The sequence below is a fragment of the Diabrotica undecimpunctata genome, unplaced genomic scaffold, assembly GCF_040954645.1.
Source record: "Diabrotica undecimpunctata isolate CICGRU unplaced genomic scaffold, icDiaUnde3 ctg00000593.1, whole genome shotgun sequence".
NCBI lineage: Eukaryota > Metazoa > Arthropoda > Insecta > Coleoptera > Chrysomelidae > Diabrotica > Diabrotica undecimpunctata.
This window is the reverse complement of record NW_027311900.1, coordinates 882951-900828: the sequence shown is the minus strand read 5'-3', so window position 1 is coordinate 900828 and position 17878 is coordinate 882951. Positions and strand designations below refer to the sequence as shown.

General features: G+C 33.0%; 2 protein-coding genes across 2 annotated transcripts in view; both read left to right on the top strand.

Annotated features, from left to right (window-relative positions):
- Nucleotides 1-17878, top strand: part of LOC140431198 (serine/threonine-protein kinase S6KL-like) — a 277715-nt gene that overhangs the window by 39674 nt on the left and 220163 nt on the right. The window contains exon 6 of the mRNA XM_072519122.1: nt 1115-1273. Within this exon, the coding sequence (XP_072375223.1) occupies nt 1115-1273 (159 nt within the window). The remainder of the gene's footprint in view (nt 1-1114; nt 1274-17878) is intronic.
- Nucleotides 1280-9813, top strand: LOC140431200 (autophagy-related protein 101-like). The gene has a single exon (XM_072519124.1). The coding sequence runs from the start codon at nt 1485-1487 to the stop codon at nt 2142-2144; it is 660 nt and encodes a 219-aa protein (XP_072375225.1). The 5' UTR covers nt 1280-1484; the 3' UTR covers nt 2145-9813.

The window sequence follows — 17878 nt, the reverse complement described above, 5'->3', positions numbered from 1 at the left end:
TTGCTTAATCAATTAAGATGGAAATTCTTATGAAATATCTCTTATCAGCCAATATCTGTGGTAATATCATACTGTTCTCTTATCCAAACAGTTCTACTTTTGGTCTAGTGTAGACCCCAGAAGAACATATAACCGCTACCTAGTGTTTTACTTTAGTAAATTTTACTGAAGGTACTTAAGTCCAGTAAGTGTGCCACTATAAACAGTGTCGGTGATAACATACTGCCGTGTCACACTCACTTTTTAATATTTGGTGTGATAGTTCCACCTGAGGTTGATCTTTGGTTTTGAGTGGGCCGGTAATCCCGCATATATGATTATAGGATGTGCAACTGATAATCAACATTATGCTTTAATATGAACAATTCCATTTTTGTTAAAGTGTATCGGCTGTGAAGTAACCCCGTGCCTATGCCCGTCTCTTTGCAATGACCCAACGCAACAAATCGCGAAAAAGCGATAAAAATTCTATCACGGTGTGATAAAAAGAGATAAAAATTCTATCAATTGTTAGCAAGGTGTCAACATTGCACTCGTTTAAACCGTTTAGGCAATGCCAATGCTCCTTTGCCACCATCGTTTAGTTTTTCTAATATTGTATTAATCCTATCACGTGATATCTCATTACTATCGAACCAATAGGCGTGAAGATATGTATCTAATGTCTTTATTACATGACGTTTGATTTTTCTATAGCATTCAATTCTATTCGTTAAATCCTGTCACGTGAAATCTCGCACATACCTGTATGTTAGGACCTTTGGAGGCTACCTGCCCCTTTGGACACCGACCCCCTCCCCTTCAGTATTTATTTCTTGTTGCCCTCTTTCTTGGGGTTATTTACTTCTTGAGCTGTTCTACCCCGCCACCAAACGCTCAAAAAATGATCAGAATGTATCTTATCTAAGTCGTAATCATAATTTCCCCAGATCTAGGGAAAATACTATAAAATGTCACATTTCCATGTACTATGACTTCTGCTTTTCACGTACTATGCTCCGTTTTTTCGCCAGAACTGGGGGAAAAACATTATTGTGGTCCAATACCCGTGCTGTATAATTACTGTTATTGTATATTGTTATTTCTTAAAAAAAGTAATTGTTTAATTTTTTAGATTTTCTACACAACGCCGGTGTTATCTACAGAGACTTGAAGCCCGAGAACATCCTCCTTGATGCATCCGGCAACGCTCAGCTAATCGACTTCGGCCTATCGAAGTGGCTGTCTTACGGATCCACTACGAAGACCATTTGCGGCACGCTACGTTACATGGGTATGAATTAAATCAATCACCCAGAAAACCAGAAGCTTTTAGTGCTCTTTTAAACGAACTGTTAAAAAATTAGTGATACATTTTTCACCAAAAACAATAGCACCTTTACATTTAACGTATTCTTTCTCTCAGGCAACGATCTGTGATCTTTATTGTGATAAGTCACAACTTTTCCTGAGCTTTAAGTTTGTATTTTTGTAAATTTAGCAATATGAACGCGAGATCTCAAATGTTCGAATTGACCGTGGAGGGCAGACAGGCCGACGAAGCCGTGGCCAGCATCTTTCATACGGTGCTCTTCCACCGATCGTTGGGGAAGTTCACGTACTCCGACGAAGGTAGCTACTCTGTCGGTACTGTAGGTTACACGGACGTAGATTGTAACTTTATCGATTTAACTTATGTATGTTGTTCGTCGTCGACCCTAGAACAAGCCATCCGTAAAGAAATAACCTGTTTCTCGGAACAACTTAGGGGCAACGAAGGTTCCGGTATGGGCCAGATCAGTTTAGAATTCTTTCAAAAGAAGCCCAACAGGTGGCGCTTCCAACCCGAATGTATACCGTGGGAAGTGTGGACTGTCCGTTTAGAATTAATTACTTTAAACAACGAAGGCGAGCGACAGGTTTGTAGGGAAAAGGTCGGCGAGCTGCTCACCGATAAAATTATCTACATCACCGAAGTTATGAACAGGCATGACTACTTGCCTAAGATGCCTAGCCAGAGTGAGCTCAACTTGATCTTCGATACTAGTTTTCCGGACGTTCAACCCTATTTATTTAAATTGAATTACTCTATTTCGGGACCAAGTGGTAACGCATCGGTGGGGAGTACGGTGAAGAAGCTGATCAAAGGGACTCTGACATTTTAAGGCAGAGCTAGAGGCAGCAACTAGGAGAGTGTGTGTTCGAAGGAAACGAGTCAGTGAAGGTAAAGAATTTTTGGTTGATGCTTATAAGCCAACACTGGGCAGTGGTGGGTACAGATATCTTGTTAACAAGACATTTTTCATTTCTCTAATAACTATCAAATATGATATTTCATGTCCTAACTAGAAGTTTATTTATTTATTTAACAAGATATCTTCTAAAACATGTTTTTCTTTATTGTAAAATATATTATACGACATCACTTTACCGTACCAAATATCTATTCATAAACAAACTAATACTATCACTATTTTAGTAATTCTGAGCATCCTTGTACAATTTTAATTCATCGTATACTCTTCACGTATTGCTGCACAAGAAAGCTTTTACCAAAATAAAGAAAAACCATGATTTTTACCCGAAAATTTCATTTTATAACAAACGTCCAATGTTTGGTTATGAGAAATGTAATCGATTATCAGATGGGTTGGATCTATCCCCAAAAAAATTTCTTTTATTGAAATACATAGTTATTACTTGAGCATTAAACGAATAAAATCACAAATATAACCTGCCAAACGACAACTGTCATCAGACAAACATGGAATTTTATGTCAAACATCAATTGTCTCTTTTCCACAGCCACTGGCTTCATATGTCAAATAGCACCTGTCAAACGTCAATTGTAATCCGAAAAACATGGAATGTCATGTCAAACCTCAATTGTCTCTTTTCCACAGCTAATGGGTACGTTCAGACGACCTTTAAGACGATCAAGAAGTGACTTAGATCCAGCAGACAAACAATTCTGGACGCATTTGCATCGACATTTCATTTCGTTTGATGTTTCGACAAATCTATCTCTTTTGTGGTAGTCTCCAATTCCTCCGCTGTTTGACTATTGGAAAATGGTTAATTTGTTTGAATTTTCACAACAGTTTTCACAAAACTATCGACAATCGGTCCATCGCAACACTGGAAAAATATTTGTTGATCTTAAATAATTATTTTCCCAATAGATATTACCACTTTTACTAGTTTTCAGTGCCCTATTAATTTATTAATTTTCCATTAATTGTCCATGGAAATATTATTCTGTCTCACTTTGTGTGGCGAAGACAATATACTGCTTATTTTCAGTAAAAGAAGCTTTTTTGTTGGGTTTAACTTTCTACAGCAGGTCGTACACCCATGTGATTATTTAATCGAGCACCTGATTGGGTACAAGAGATTTCAAATTACAAAAACCTCTACGCAAAAATGCTATCTAATAATATCAATTAACTATAGAAATCTATCTTACTTAGGTAGCATTTTGCATTTAAACACCGAAAATACTTATATCATAAAATGTGATATCAAATTCCATTATTTAAAAATGACATCTCTAATTTGGTATGACATCTAGTGGCAACGTCATAAAACTTTGTGAGCTTGCACTTTAGTTTCTAATACCATCAAAATGGTCTTAGCCAAGTCTGGTTATGCAAAAATCATCGATTTCAAACTTTTTGCAGATATCTGAAGCCTTTAAGACATAGGTGGGGGTTACTAGATGACGAGTAAATGAAAAAGTACTCGTATTTTTACCTTGTATTTTTTTAAACAATAATTTATGGTCAAAATTTTTTTGTCTATAAGTTGTTTCCCTTTATCATCTCTGATTTTCCAAAATTTCCTGGGGGGGGGGGGGATTACAATTATGTCATTATTAATACTGCGGCAGACTATTCCAGCCAAATTAAAAAAAAGTAAGTTTTTACGGTTAATTTCAAATGAACTCAATTTTTCCGAGGTTTCCCATATTTCCCGGCCAGTGAAAACTATGTAGTTATTCATATTTCGACGAGCTACCCCAGATTAAAAAGAGGCTTCTAGTTGCAATGGAACCCGAGATAATGTAAATTTTTCCTACGTGTTTCAATTTGAAGTTCCGATCTCGAAAAAAAAAACTGAGCTGAAACAGTTATCCCCTCCACTTTCCTGTCGATCTTTCGAAAGTACTTTCGTTTCGAAGGGCTGTAAGTTTCGAAAAATTCGATGAATTTTATAGCTGTAAGTTTCAATATAAAGTTTAGATTTTCATTCAAAATTTGTGCAAATTTTACTTCTTACTGTTTATAAACAATGGAGATATGATTTTTTACAAAATAGTCCCTAACTTCGTTCCTATTGGTCATAGGTTTTTTTTAATGTGTGTTTTTACCAGCTATCCAATGGTTGTACGTACAAGTCTGTAGCTTGAAAAATATAGAAGTTATTACAATTGTTTATAAGTAAAAAACATACCCCTTTTTCAAACGTTTATTTTGTAAATAATTTCGATGAGAACGCAATATGAATTTAACTTCTGAGATGGTTTAAGTCTTAAAGAATCCTATGAAATTTGCTAAATGTGTCAAGCATCATTAATAGAGCAAGTTCAATAGTTTAAATATTTAGCCTCAGGGATAAATAAATTAAATAACTTTTAAACTATTTGACCGATCGGAGGGATTTCGCACAAATTTAAAAGACGGTAATTCCTCGATGTTCAAATGTATTAATAACATTTTATTTTGTTAATAAAAAAATTAATAAAACTTATAAATTAGTGCAAAAAACTGCTTTTTTGCAAATATCTTCGTAAATTATTTATCAATTTTAATTTAAAAAACGGGAAAATAAAGATATTCTTGATATAAAAAACGATATAAATATTGTTTATGTAAAATATAAGGAAAAAAACTTATAGACAAAAAATCAAATTGTGACCATAAATTATTGTTTAAAAAAAAACGTAATGTAAAAATACGAGTACTTTTTCATCTATTCGTCATCTAGTAACCCCCACCTATGTCTTAAAAGCTTCAAATATCTGCGAAAAATTTTTCTACCTTTTTTTTTAACCAGACTGGGCTATCTCCTAAGTTAGAAAAAGACTTACGAGAAACAGAAGATAGACAAGAAAACAAAGAATATGAAATAACACACCAACAATATACAGTGTGACCCATTTAGATTGGAGATTTTTCAATCTAAATGGCTCGCACTGTACAAGGAAGCAAACAATTCAAATGTCACAAGATTTTTGTAATGGAAACTGAAAAATCTGTGAGGTTTTAGTAAATTTGAAACGAGCCTCGTTTCCTTCGGACAGCGCACACAAGAACCAATTTAAATGTTTTTCCTTAGGAGTCAATTCAGTCATACCGCTTTTGTAATGTATGCTTGAGTATTTATTATGCGACGTTTACTTATTTTCTCAGGTAGAAGTTGTTTTTTTTTGAGGTGACGAAGTGTGGCGTTTAGGAAATTAACGACGCGTATGTATGAGTTTATTTTTTAGATTTTAGGGGTTACAAAGATTAGGAATCGATCTTTATACAGGCCGTTTCTCAAGATCGTTCATTTTTTTGTAAGATTTGTAATTAAGATGGTCCAAGTTGTACCAACGGTTAAATGAAACTTCTTTATATTTCAAGCTTATTTTATGTGTCACACGGCTAAACGACACATTTACCTGACCACAACACATGTGCAGTGCACAAACATTAATATATACTATAATACATACTGTAATGAGAATATTAAGTTATGTTGTTATATTTTTCATATTTTTTCAGACGTAAAGATATTTTCAAAATACAAAAATAAGATGTTTCATATGATTACTCATCTATGCATCGTTTATTTGATATTCACAAATGCATCACTTTTAGACTCTTTTCATTATATGTGCCCTACGTTGTAATTCGGCCAATTGTTTATTTTGTACTCAGTCAGATGTTTTCTTCAGGTAAACAAATCAAATTTGCCTTATACGATGCTTTCACACAAGTTGAAACAGTGGGAACAAGACATTTCAAATTTTAGATCAACTTTCCGTAATTTTACAATGCAAAATGGTTCAAAAAACATTAGTTGAGCAATCATTTGTTAAAAAGGCGCGTATCATATCATAAAACCACAAATCAAACGCAAATCCGCCCAAAGAATGAGTACAAATGACAGGTGACTTTTCAAGGCGGGTAATTCAATATTAATGTGTTCTATTCTGATGCAATAATATTCGTTTCAAGGTCCAAAATACAATATGTATATAATTTTCCATCACCAGTAGAGGGTGTTTGATAACTTATGAGGCTAAATTATTTCCTGATTATTTCGTGCATCTTACAAGTTTTGATTGCTGTATCTGCAGATAAAATACTTATATATTTTTTTAATGAATAACCTTATAGATATCTACATAAAACATACAATAAACTCAAATTTACACAATATCGGAGAGTGAAGTATTTTTCTCTGTACTTTTTGTATATGTCTATAATCCTGATTTTTTTCTTCAAAAAATATTTTTACAATTAAATCTTCATGTCATAAATTTTTAATCATATCTAGTTGACAGTGGAAGTTCTTACGACGTGCATCAACTCTTATCTCATACGAACTGTGCACTATTATTAAAATTTTACGATTTTAGTGTATATTTTCGACAATAAACATATTGATAATAGTATTTTTATTATTTAGAGGACGTCCTGTATAATATACGTAATATTGTCTGCTTGCTGCTATCTATGATGGCGCTGTCGTATTATAATGAATGTGTTCATGTGACAAAAATGATTATTATGTTTATGAGATTTAAACGAATCCAAACTACACGGGTACGTGACATAAATGTTTGCGTTTTTTGCGACAATAAGATGTTCTGTTGGGTTTTTGTTATGTTCAGGTATAGAAATAATTTTTAGAGACACGTATACAAGTAAATAAGGTCAAATTTTTTACTTTGTGCAATAAAGGGGCGTTTTTTTTACCCTGAGACTTTCTACAAGATTGTTTCGTACTTCTCTTAGTAAAAGAACTCACATTAATAACTTCAGTCAAATTTATCATTCTTTAATTTTACATAATTAAGTGAATATTTTGATGTACCTTACAGATTCCATACAAATAATTAATACATTGATATTTTTCAAATAAATACCACCCTCATTCATTTAAATAAGTAAATGAATATATTAATCAATAAATAAATAAATAGTAAACAATTTGATATGGCGCAGTGAGTCCATAATTAAAACTATTTTACTTGATTTTTAGTGTTTATATGGAACACTAATTATGTTCTCATCTGGTTATCACATGTTGATATTTAATTTTAATTAATATTGGCTTAATACAATTATTTTATGAGGAGTAATGAGCCAATTCATGTATCAGAATTATTTCAAAATTATACATGAGTTTATCAAAGTCCAAAAGTTTGTACTCCCACCAAACTCTGTCTTATTTTTTTCAATATTGGGGCTCATTCAATAATGGCAAGTTGAGTTATAGTCTTTCTCAGAGCCTTCTTTCAGTGCGTTATTAATTGTGACGTCATATAATGTATTGGATGTGTCGAGAATTATTTCATGTAATTATTGAGGAATCTGACAGATGCTAGGACCGTACTTACTTTTATTGCAAGTTGGATTAAAAATAGTAAACAATCTTGTTTAATAAATTTATAAATATGGAAACATTTAAAAACGACAACAGAACGACCCATTTATTGATATAAGGTTGAATGCTCGAATAAATGAACTTTGATCAAATAAAAGGCAGATATCGAGCACAGTTTTATTAATTTAATCTTGCCCAAGTACTTTCGCTCCCTAGAGAAATGCCCCTGAAGATGCTCTAGGGAGCGAAAGGACTTGGGCAAGATTAAATTAATAAAACTGCTCGATATCTGCCTTTTATTTGATCAAAGCACCATTTATTGTTTATTTTATAATAGTATATAATACAAGCATAGTTAGTTTGTTTTCTAGTTATACAATTAAATACTTGCCGCCATTTTTAGTAAACACAAAAAAATACTGTTTTCAAAGAAGTTTAGTAGGTAACTTATAAATTAATTACATAAATAGGGTATAATTCTAATCATAAAAACAATTTATTCACTGATGCCTAATAATAATACTTGATGCCTAATTGAAAAGTAGAATTTGAATATCAATGAAATATTAAAACATTTCCTGTATTAATTAAATTCTTTTTCACTTTTTAGTTTCAATTACTTAGCTAGTCTTACTTATAACTTTAGATTATCTGGCTTAACAATTATTCAAAAACGTTAAAGAAGCTCTGAAGAATTTATCACCAATTAAAATTTTTGAAAAATTACTTACTGAAGAAATTATTGCATACATTTCTGACTAGTCAATTTTATACGCGCGGCAAAAAATGCAATTTTTTTTGTAATATTGAATCTAACTGGGTATAACAGATCACCACGAGAAAGGTTATACTAGTCATTAGATGGGTCCCTGTGTTTACTACGCTATTCGTATGAGCAGAGACAGGTACTTAGATATAAAAAAGTTTGTTCATCTAGCGGATAATGCCAAACTAGGCCATTCTAAAGATCCTATGTATAAAACTAGACCCCTAGCAGATAAAATTATAGAGAAATTCTGCCCGTGGGGATGTTTCCATAAACATATATCCGTAGGCGAAACCACGGTGAAATATTTCGGCCATAACCCAGCAAAACAATTTATTAAAGGGAAGGCAGTCAAATTTGAATATAAGAATTAGGTGATAACTGATGATAATTTATTTATTAATAATTTCGGTTTAAGACTCGTGGATACTGATAATCGTCTTATTGTTGGCAAAGAAATTCCTAACGTCTCAGCAACACGCTGAAATAAATAGTAGGTAAAAATAAAACAATTTTATTTGCAGTGTAATTTTAAAAGGTAAAAGAAATAATAAATTAGACTTACTCACAATCAATTTAATTTAACTATCAGACGACCGGTTTCGCTTTCTACAATATGCAAAGCATCTTCAGGTGACGATACAAAGTTAAATAAATGCTGAAAATAATAAACCCATATTAGGGTGTTGTCTAATAAAGGTAAAACAAAGATAGGTGATATAAATTATATAAATTACAGTAATTATGCCAATATTACATGTCTGTGGTTTTTCAAAATGAATAAAATGTTTAAGCAGACAAGGTAAGACCCACAAATTGGTAAAATAGACCTGAAGATGCTTTGCATATTGTAGAAAGCGAAACCGGTCGTCTGATAGTTAAATTAAATTGATTGTGAGTAAGTCTAATTTATTATTTCTTTTACCTTTTAAAATGGACTCACACAAGCAACACATTCATGATTTGTAATTTTAAACTTACTTCACGAACAGCAGAAATTGGTAATAAAGTTTGTCCAGCATCTTTATCTAATTCAAAATATTTAAGCAAGTTAAGTATCAGTACTTGCTCCTTTTCCTTAAATCTTGGCATTTAAAAAATATTTTAATGAAAACAAAAACAAAATAGAAATATAAACAAAAATAATTTACAACAACGCTGTGAAATTATGTCAAATGGTCAAATACTGACCTCAATTTTCGTGTTTTAATCACGGAACTGCGGCTTTTTTCGTCACATCCAACTTATGCGTTAGAAAGAAATCGAAAAACTGTGACGCACTGAAAGAAGGGTATGGGAAAGACTTTACTCATGAAACGGAAACTCTTAATAAAATTTCCATGTACGTAGATGGCGCTTATATAAATGCGATTGGGTATAAGGATTCATTTTGTTGTGTCTACTTACTAGTAGAAACAATGGGGAAGATGCCAGCCTTTCTGTTTTCAAGATCGTCTTCTCTGATGAACTCCAAACAAAGAAAAAACAAGCTTAAGCTGTCCAGTTGCCTAATGCTTACAAAAGTAAATTGCAGAACCTTTTCTCTAGAATATTTCGAAATTTACAAAATTGCATCAGAACAACTTACTATCGCAAAATGCTGTAAATATTTATAATAATCCTCGTGTAGCGGATTTCCAACAACAGGATTGTTAAAAGGATATATTTCTGTAATAGTACATTGAAAACTATGCGTCCAAATATTTTTTTTTATTGTGGAATGTTCGTGATTTTAAATTTGACAAAAATTGTGCCTTATATATCCTTTTAGGAAAGCTGTTCATATATCTGACCTTCCGCAAGAATCATTCACTTCCAAAATAATAAAAATTCCTATTAGGTCTGAAGGAGCTTAAATTTACCACAAAATTGTGATCTTAGGGCTTCATTTTTACCGAATGCGCCCGGTGGTTCTACGAGGTCAGGTATTATTCCACTATAATTGGCTTAGGGGTGAAGATATTCAAAAGATACACATTTAATAAACTTAACAAAATACTATATATGTACAGTTACTCATTGATTACCTTTATGTGTTGTTTAACAAACTTTGTGATTAGAACAAGTGATTTTGTTTAATATCGTAATTGTTTTAAGCAAATGCTGTATTTTTTGGAGCAAAGTGATGTTCAGTGAATTAAATATACATTTTTTAATAAGAAGTACATTAATTTACACAAGTATGTTCACGAATTCCTCAAAAAGATCCAGATATGGGAAAATGATCGATAATGCATTATTTTCTTTTTGTAAATAACGTATACTCGTGTTTCTTAATGTCTGCCAGCATGGTAGTCTCATTAAATACTCAAAAGGAGAATTACACAGTGATCTTACTAATTTTATCAAGGTGTTAGAGAGAGAAATAGAGTTTTGCGTAAGTAAGAGTGAGAACGATATATATTTTCGTCACAAGCCCCGGTCCAATATGGCCGCCGCCAGTAATTCGCCATTTTTAAATTAATTTACTAATTATTTTTTAGGTTCAACTATTATGCACTAGTTGGCGCCAGTAATTCGCTGTTTAATATATCATATATAATTATGCGTATGAACATTCATATTCATAGTTTAAGATATCTGCAAACGTCTTTGTTATTTCCTCCCTTGTTTTCGTCTTTAATGGACGAGTCCACACGTGACATTACACAAAACATGAGGTTTGACAATACTTGACGTGTGACATTTGACATTAAACGTGACATTTGAGATTGATTTCCCCATATCTAGTGACACAAACGTAGCTTATCTAATGACATTTGATGTATTTTTGACGTGTCTCTGCGTTTGACATTTGAGCTGAAAAAACAAGCGAGTAAAACAGTTTAAATACTGTTTAAAATGTGTGCTAAAGAATGAATATTGGCCGAGGAAGATAATAAGTAAATTCATTAGTATTTATTAAGTGATCTTATTTGGAGATCAGCAATTCCGTGTATATCATCATCCTCTTCTGTAGGGAAATAACTATTAGTTCTGTAGGTTCGTCGGTGAGGATTTTTAAGACCCACATTTTCTCTTCCTTTAATCACATAATTCAATTCAAGGAAAAGTAGAGGGTAGAAAAAGCGTAGGAAGAAGACGCGTTTCCTGGTTGAAGAACCTGAGAGAGTGGTTTGGTTGCAGCTAAAGGCAATTGTTCAGAGCAGCTGCCTCGAAGGCAGAATAGCCATGATGATTGCCAAACTTCGTCGCGGAGATGGCACTTAAAGAAGAATCACTTCAAGAAGAAGAATAAAGTTCCTTATTAAGCATGTCTTCTTGAAATGATATATGGCCTCTAACAACTTTTCTTCACGATATTATTTTTCTTTTAATCGTGAATGAAAAACGGTGTTGCCAAAAACAATTACAGCATTTCGTGGAATTAACCTTAACCATTTGTATAGGATGTCTTCAAAGATATTTGCAGTCATTTCATAAGTGGCTGGTTCATATCCTGCTCGAAGGATCAACATATAAATCGAATCCCTCATGTCCGGAATTCTCTTTCGACGATGTGAAATAATACGCAATCGAATGTTGTAGAGTAAATGATTTAAGGTAACGACTAGTGTGGTCAGGTTACGTTAGGTGTTTGGCCAACAGTAACAAGAAGTAGAATAAGCCCAAGGTAGTGAGTGGGATCTTGGAAAGTAAGTTCTCGAAAGTTTTAGTGTTATGTACAGCAATTTTAACCGGTAAATTGTAAGTAATAGTACAGGAAATTTGCGATAGAAGATAGAAACCTTAGCAAAATTTACTGACTCGTTAATAGTAAACTGCCGGTAATATTATTGAGCTAATCCTTGCGTGCAGAGACTCAAACTGTCAACAAGTCAGGTCCAGGATAAAAATAATGTACCAATTGTACTTGCTTCTGCCACAATTTTAGTGTGACATCATACTTTTCACATCATGTTTCACACAGCACATTACGGTGCAGTTTTGCTGACCTAGTTTAGTGGCGTGTGTAAATTGTTGCAATTGAAAATCTGTCTGAATCGCACACAACATTAAGACTGATAAGTCGCTTTCGATCATTTCTCCAGTCTGAGGAGGAAATACGTCATTTCGCGCAACTCACCATATACAGAAAGCTCTAAGAACTTTAGATATTTAACGTAAAAATAAAATAAAATAGTTCATTGTATTATTTAAAGCCTTTTGTGAATAGAAAATACGGCATTTTGCTTTTACATTCATTTTTACGTTCTAGGAAGGTTTCCTGTTGCGTAGGAACCAAAGAACAGATGCGCAATCACCACATCACGATAGCTATGGCAATTATATATATTTACAATCAACAATAATATAATTTATTATGAAGGAACATTTTTAACAAAGGTTTTTGGATGAAAATGAGCTGTTAAGCGGACATAGACACTGTGTGAGTATTTTCCATCCTACACTCGTCTATAGAGAATTGTGAGACTTTCGTTGTCGCTTTTAAGCGACTTTTGTGTAGGAGGAAAATATGCACAAACTTTCTTACTCATTTATATACCGCTTCGCATAAAATATAATTTTTCAGTAAATAGGAAGAATATTTATATTTTCCTTCCTATATACTATACCTAATGTGCTTTTCTAGATTTCTGGAACCGGGAATAAAAACTTACATTAATTTTGTCACACTTAACTTTTGATGCTGAATTATAATCTGTTATCAGAGGGACAGACAGACATTCAACATTATGGTTTTTACGTAAGAAGTGCTTTGTTCTCTGTCATCTGTCGATTATCTACAAACCTAACAATTTTGAATCTTATTTGTGGATGTCATCGTTATCGTGATAGCTTTTGGTGATTTCGTATTCATACCTGTAAAAAATAACTCAAAAATCACATCCATTTTTCGTAACGCTGAAATAATTTTGACCGTGTACATACATCCTCGACGGCTTATGATTTTTTCAAAATATTTTTGTAGTTGAGAGAAAAATATAGATGGAATCAAAACTAACAATATTGTTGTAAATACAATAATTAACAAATTTTACCATTTAAGTATATATTTACGTACAACTTTTTTGAAGATTTGCGAAAATTCTTGGATAGGACAGCGATGTGTTACATGTAATTTTCTTTGTATTTATTATTTTTAAAAATCTTTCTATGTGTATTAAAATTTTTGTGCAATACGTTAATTTTCCTCAAAATTATAATCATAATGTTAGTTTATCTGTGCACTATGTCTAGATTAAAATTTGTACAATTATAAAAGTAAAAACTAGGTTTAAACGGATAATCTAAATTCTTGTGTTTTGGGAAAAGAGATCAAATTTGTGGTGACTACTACAAAACTTAAGACAGATGAATGATTTTAAAAATATATTTTAAGACACAATTTAGTAGGAGCCATTTTGAAAATTGGTCTATAATAGAGTTTTTAACGTGTTTTGATATAAAAGTCAAAGATATGCCACAAAACGTCATCATTTTACCTTTATCCCCTTTTCCGCTTTATCCCTAGTAGTCCAGGTTGTGGGACCGTTCCCATAGGAAACATTTTTCTGATTCGATATCTTTGCGGTTTCTTCTTCAAAAATGTCCCATTCTTTTTAAACAAATCTGAAGGATGCCGGGGCAAATTTTTGGGCAGACATTATATAAACAATTTTTTTTAAACATTCCAAAAAAGACCTTTTTGCACCGGTTTTTTTTTTATAGATTTTTTGTGTAATTTTAAACATCTTTTGTCATTTTTCTTTAAATTGGACTGTTTTGGAGTTATAAGCGAATTCAAATCTGAAAAATACGAATGTTCGAGGCTTGACACTAAATTGAAGTTTAAACATTTAGTTTTGAAATTCTGGAGAGCAATCGGATTTCAATTTAGACCGTTGAAGCGGCCGCGCTGCTGCGGCGGATCGCCGCACTACATGTTATGGAACGTCTCTGTCGCACCTATTAGACGTATATATTATACGTACTTTCGCGAAAAATTCCCAACAAATATAGACATTTATTAAAATTTTGTAACAATAGTACACAATAAATTTCAAAATCAACTATGTTAATGAAATATAAAATTTTAATAAATGTCAATATTTGAATTGTGGACCGCAACAATGTTGTAAGCGACAGAATTGAGATTATGCAAGAGATGAAAAAACATTGACAGGTTATTTATGAAAATAAGCACTGAAAAAAATCAATTTCACTTAACTACAAGATAAAGTTATAGATGTGTAAACAAATTATGCAGGTTTACACAGAGTAAGCAGAAAAAAATATTTCAAAAAAATATCCCAGCAACAATGTTGTATATACTGGATATACAACAGTGTTGCACTTGATTACTATGCGATGTTTTGGCTTATTTAGGTTTTGAAAAAAAGTATCTAATATTAATAATAAACTATAATCAATTCAAAATGTTTATTAATATGTTTTATATGCTAAGTACACAGTTTAATGCTCCTTAAATTTAAACTTAAAAATAATGTTCCATCTTATTCTAATTTTTCATAAAACTCTCTGTATTTGGGTTTCAGGTACTGGCATATATCTAGTAGATTTTTGCATTTTTCTTCATTTATTCTTATAGACCCGGTATACGCATTCGGCAACGCATCAATTTGGTAGTTGAATGCTCTGATGGCTTGTACACCCCATTTTTTATTCACGTGTGAATTCAAGTGAGAATGTTTGCCAAGGTTGCATGGCATTGTGAGAAGTTCTAGCCATTATTCTCGTAGGATCATCGCTGTCGAATTTGAACCAACTGTACTCAGTGATCTTACATTTGGGATCTTTCCATCAGTAGTTCTCACATGCTGAAAAGTCTTTGAAGTTTTTTTGCTCCATGTAGTACACATTGAAGGGCTTGCTGGGACGTGAGTTGGCAATTACTGCCACCCAGTCGAAGGGTACATTCACCATTGCTCTTTTTTTCTTTCTCTCTATGAGCAAGGTAAGAAGCTGTGATCGCTAGTTAAGAACTTTTGTTCTACTTGAGTGAAATATCTATTTACAATCAGCAAACGGAACATGGACAGCATTCTCCAGTTATTATTCTGGCCGACGCATCGGTCAGACATATTATGAGTTTTTTTTATTTTTCCTGAGTTCAATGGACAAAAGTTAAGTTTTGTGTAACACAGGAAAGCTGAAGCGATATTTGTAGAACCACGATTACCAATAGATTCATGCCACATCATAGTGGCATCGTTTCAACCTGCATCGTGAATATCATAGTTTTAAGTGGAATACTGACGTTGGTAGAACACTGAAGAATGAGTCAATGTTGGACAGTACAACACTTGCTGAAAATCAGTGAAGAGTACGACGAGTTGTGGATTAGCCTTCTCAGCATCCAACTTCAATGCTTGGTATCCTCAGCACGTGCATGGTGGAGTTCACTGTCAACAAGAATAGCATTTCTTTCTGGACCGTCTGGAGTAACCACAAGCTTGATATACATTTTATCACAAAACGTACACGTATCTGAGCGAGGGAGACCAAAACTCAGATTAAAGTCTGATTGAAATATGTCAGTGTAAGTGCACCGGGAAACATTGCATTGCGGATACTTTTCACAAAACAGTTTGTACATTTTTTTAAGTTTAATTCAGCAGGAAGGAAGTTTTTCGTAGATGCAGCGCGAATATATTGGTTTTCTTGATGTGGAACTTTTCTTTGTGTTCTCTTATACGTTCTTTGTTTGTTTAGTTGATTTTATTAGGCCTATTAGTGTGTTTTCCACGTTGATCACGTAGCGGCATATCTGTTTTTATCATCTGCTGAATGTGTTGGATTCTTCGAGGTGTCAAATTCTTGACATATAGTTTTGTGGCACACTGGTAATTTCTTCAGTCCAAACTTCCACTTCAGTAGTGTACGATACCACATCCGATACCACATCAATCTGGATGTGGTATCGACAGTACATTGTCGCCTGGAGATGTCTTCTGGAGTCCGTCTACGTTGTGGCTCTTGAAGTTCCATACAACTGGCAAGGTGCTCAGTTTGTGCAATATAATCCAGCCTATGAAATTTTGCGAAGAGATCTCCAAACTGGCCTTGAATTTTAGCAGCCTCGCAAACAGATTTGCACTTACATAGTCGCTCCTAAAATATAAAAATACTTATTTGAAGTCATCGAAATTATCGAAAGATGCCGAATTTCAAATCACACTCTCTTTACGGACGAGCATAGATCATAACAAAGCTAACGACACTGATAAGGCTACAAAAAAATGCGTTTCCTAACAAAATATACAACATTGTTGCACTCACCTCATGTGGACGGAGTATTGCTGGTACATTCTTATTTCTAGCAGATACATATTCTTCATCTGCACAACACAACTGTACATCTGTACCAACATTGCGGTACGAAAAACTCAGGGAAAGCAATATGTTTTTTGCCAGATTGAAGGATGCTCGCATTGGTCTTTGGATATACAACAATATTGCATTAAAACCTTACTTTGACCCAATCTGTCGCTTACAACATTGTTGCGGCCCACCATTCATTTGTTGGGATTTTTTGGCGTAAGTACGTATATGTATAAGTGCCACAGAGATGCACCATATAGTGCGGCGTGCTATAATATAATTAAAAATCGAGTGGACACGCATAATTAACATTAACATTAAAAAACAATATAACTTAAAATAAGCTCTAATTTCTCTTCAGATTGTTTAAACTTCAACTTGGGCACTTGAAACCATCCAAAATATTAACTTACAGATGAGTTGATTTTCGCATTTTCAGATTTTAGATCGCTTATTACTCGAAAACTGTCAACATTAAAGAAAAATGACAGATCTTTTTTGTTTAAAATGACACAAAAAAAAACCTAAAAAATGCCTTCCGGAACACAAATGGTGATTTTTGATTGATGGACTTAAATAATTTCTGCCCAAAATTTCGCCCGGCAACCTTCAGATTTGTTTAAAGGGGACATTTTTGAACCAGAATCCGCGAAGAAACCGAATCAGAAACATTTTGTTTACAGTGAACAATAACACTATTCTTCATAATAAAAACTATTGAATAAAATGTACTTAACATGCTCTCACAATAAACAAACTTTCCTCTTAATGTTTATGTGAAGTAATTATGTGAATTTGATGTAACTCACATGTTTAAATGCTATATTTTATGTAAAGTGATAATTCCTCTAGTACAGATTTCGTGATATTGTATCAATTTTCCAAAGGGCAGAAATTACCAGTTACGGTAACCCTAACCAGTAATTAAAAAAAAAAAAACAACTCAAATGATTTATTCGTCAATAATGCAAATCAACTAAAAATCATATCGTGTCAGTCTTTATCACTTTCGATGTAAATTTAACTTATTTATTTCTCATAAATAAGATCCTGTAAGATGTATGTTCGAAAAAAGTATGATGATTTCCATCTTGATCAATTGTAGTTTATTTCCCATCGCTTGAAGTACTTTTGTATTTGATTTCCTTTTTCGTCATTCAGTTTTAAAGTTTTCCCATTTTCTCAGCTCTTTCTCATGTTTTTCTGTTTTTTTCAGTACTTTTATAACAATCGGTAACTTTTTTTTAGGTTTTGTAAGAGATAATTGAC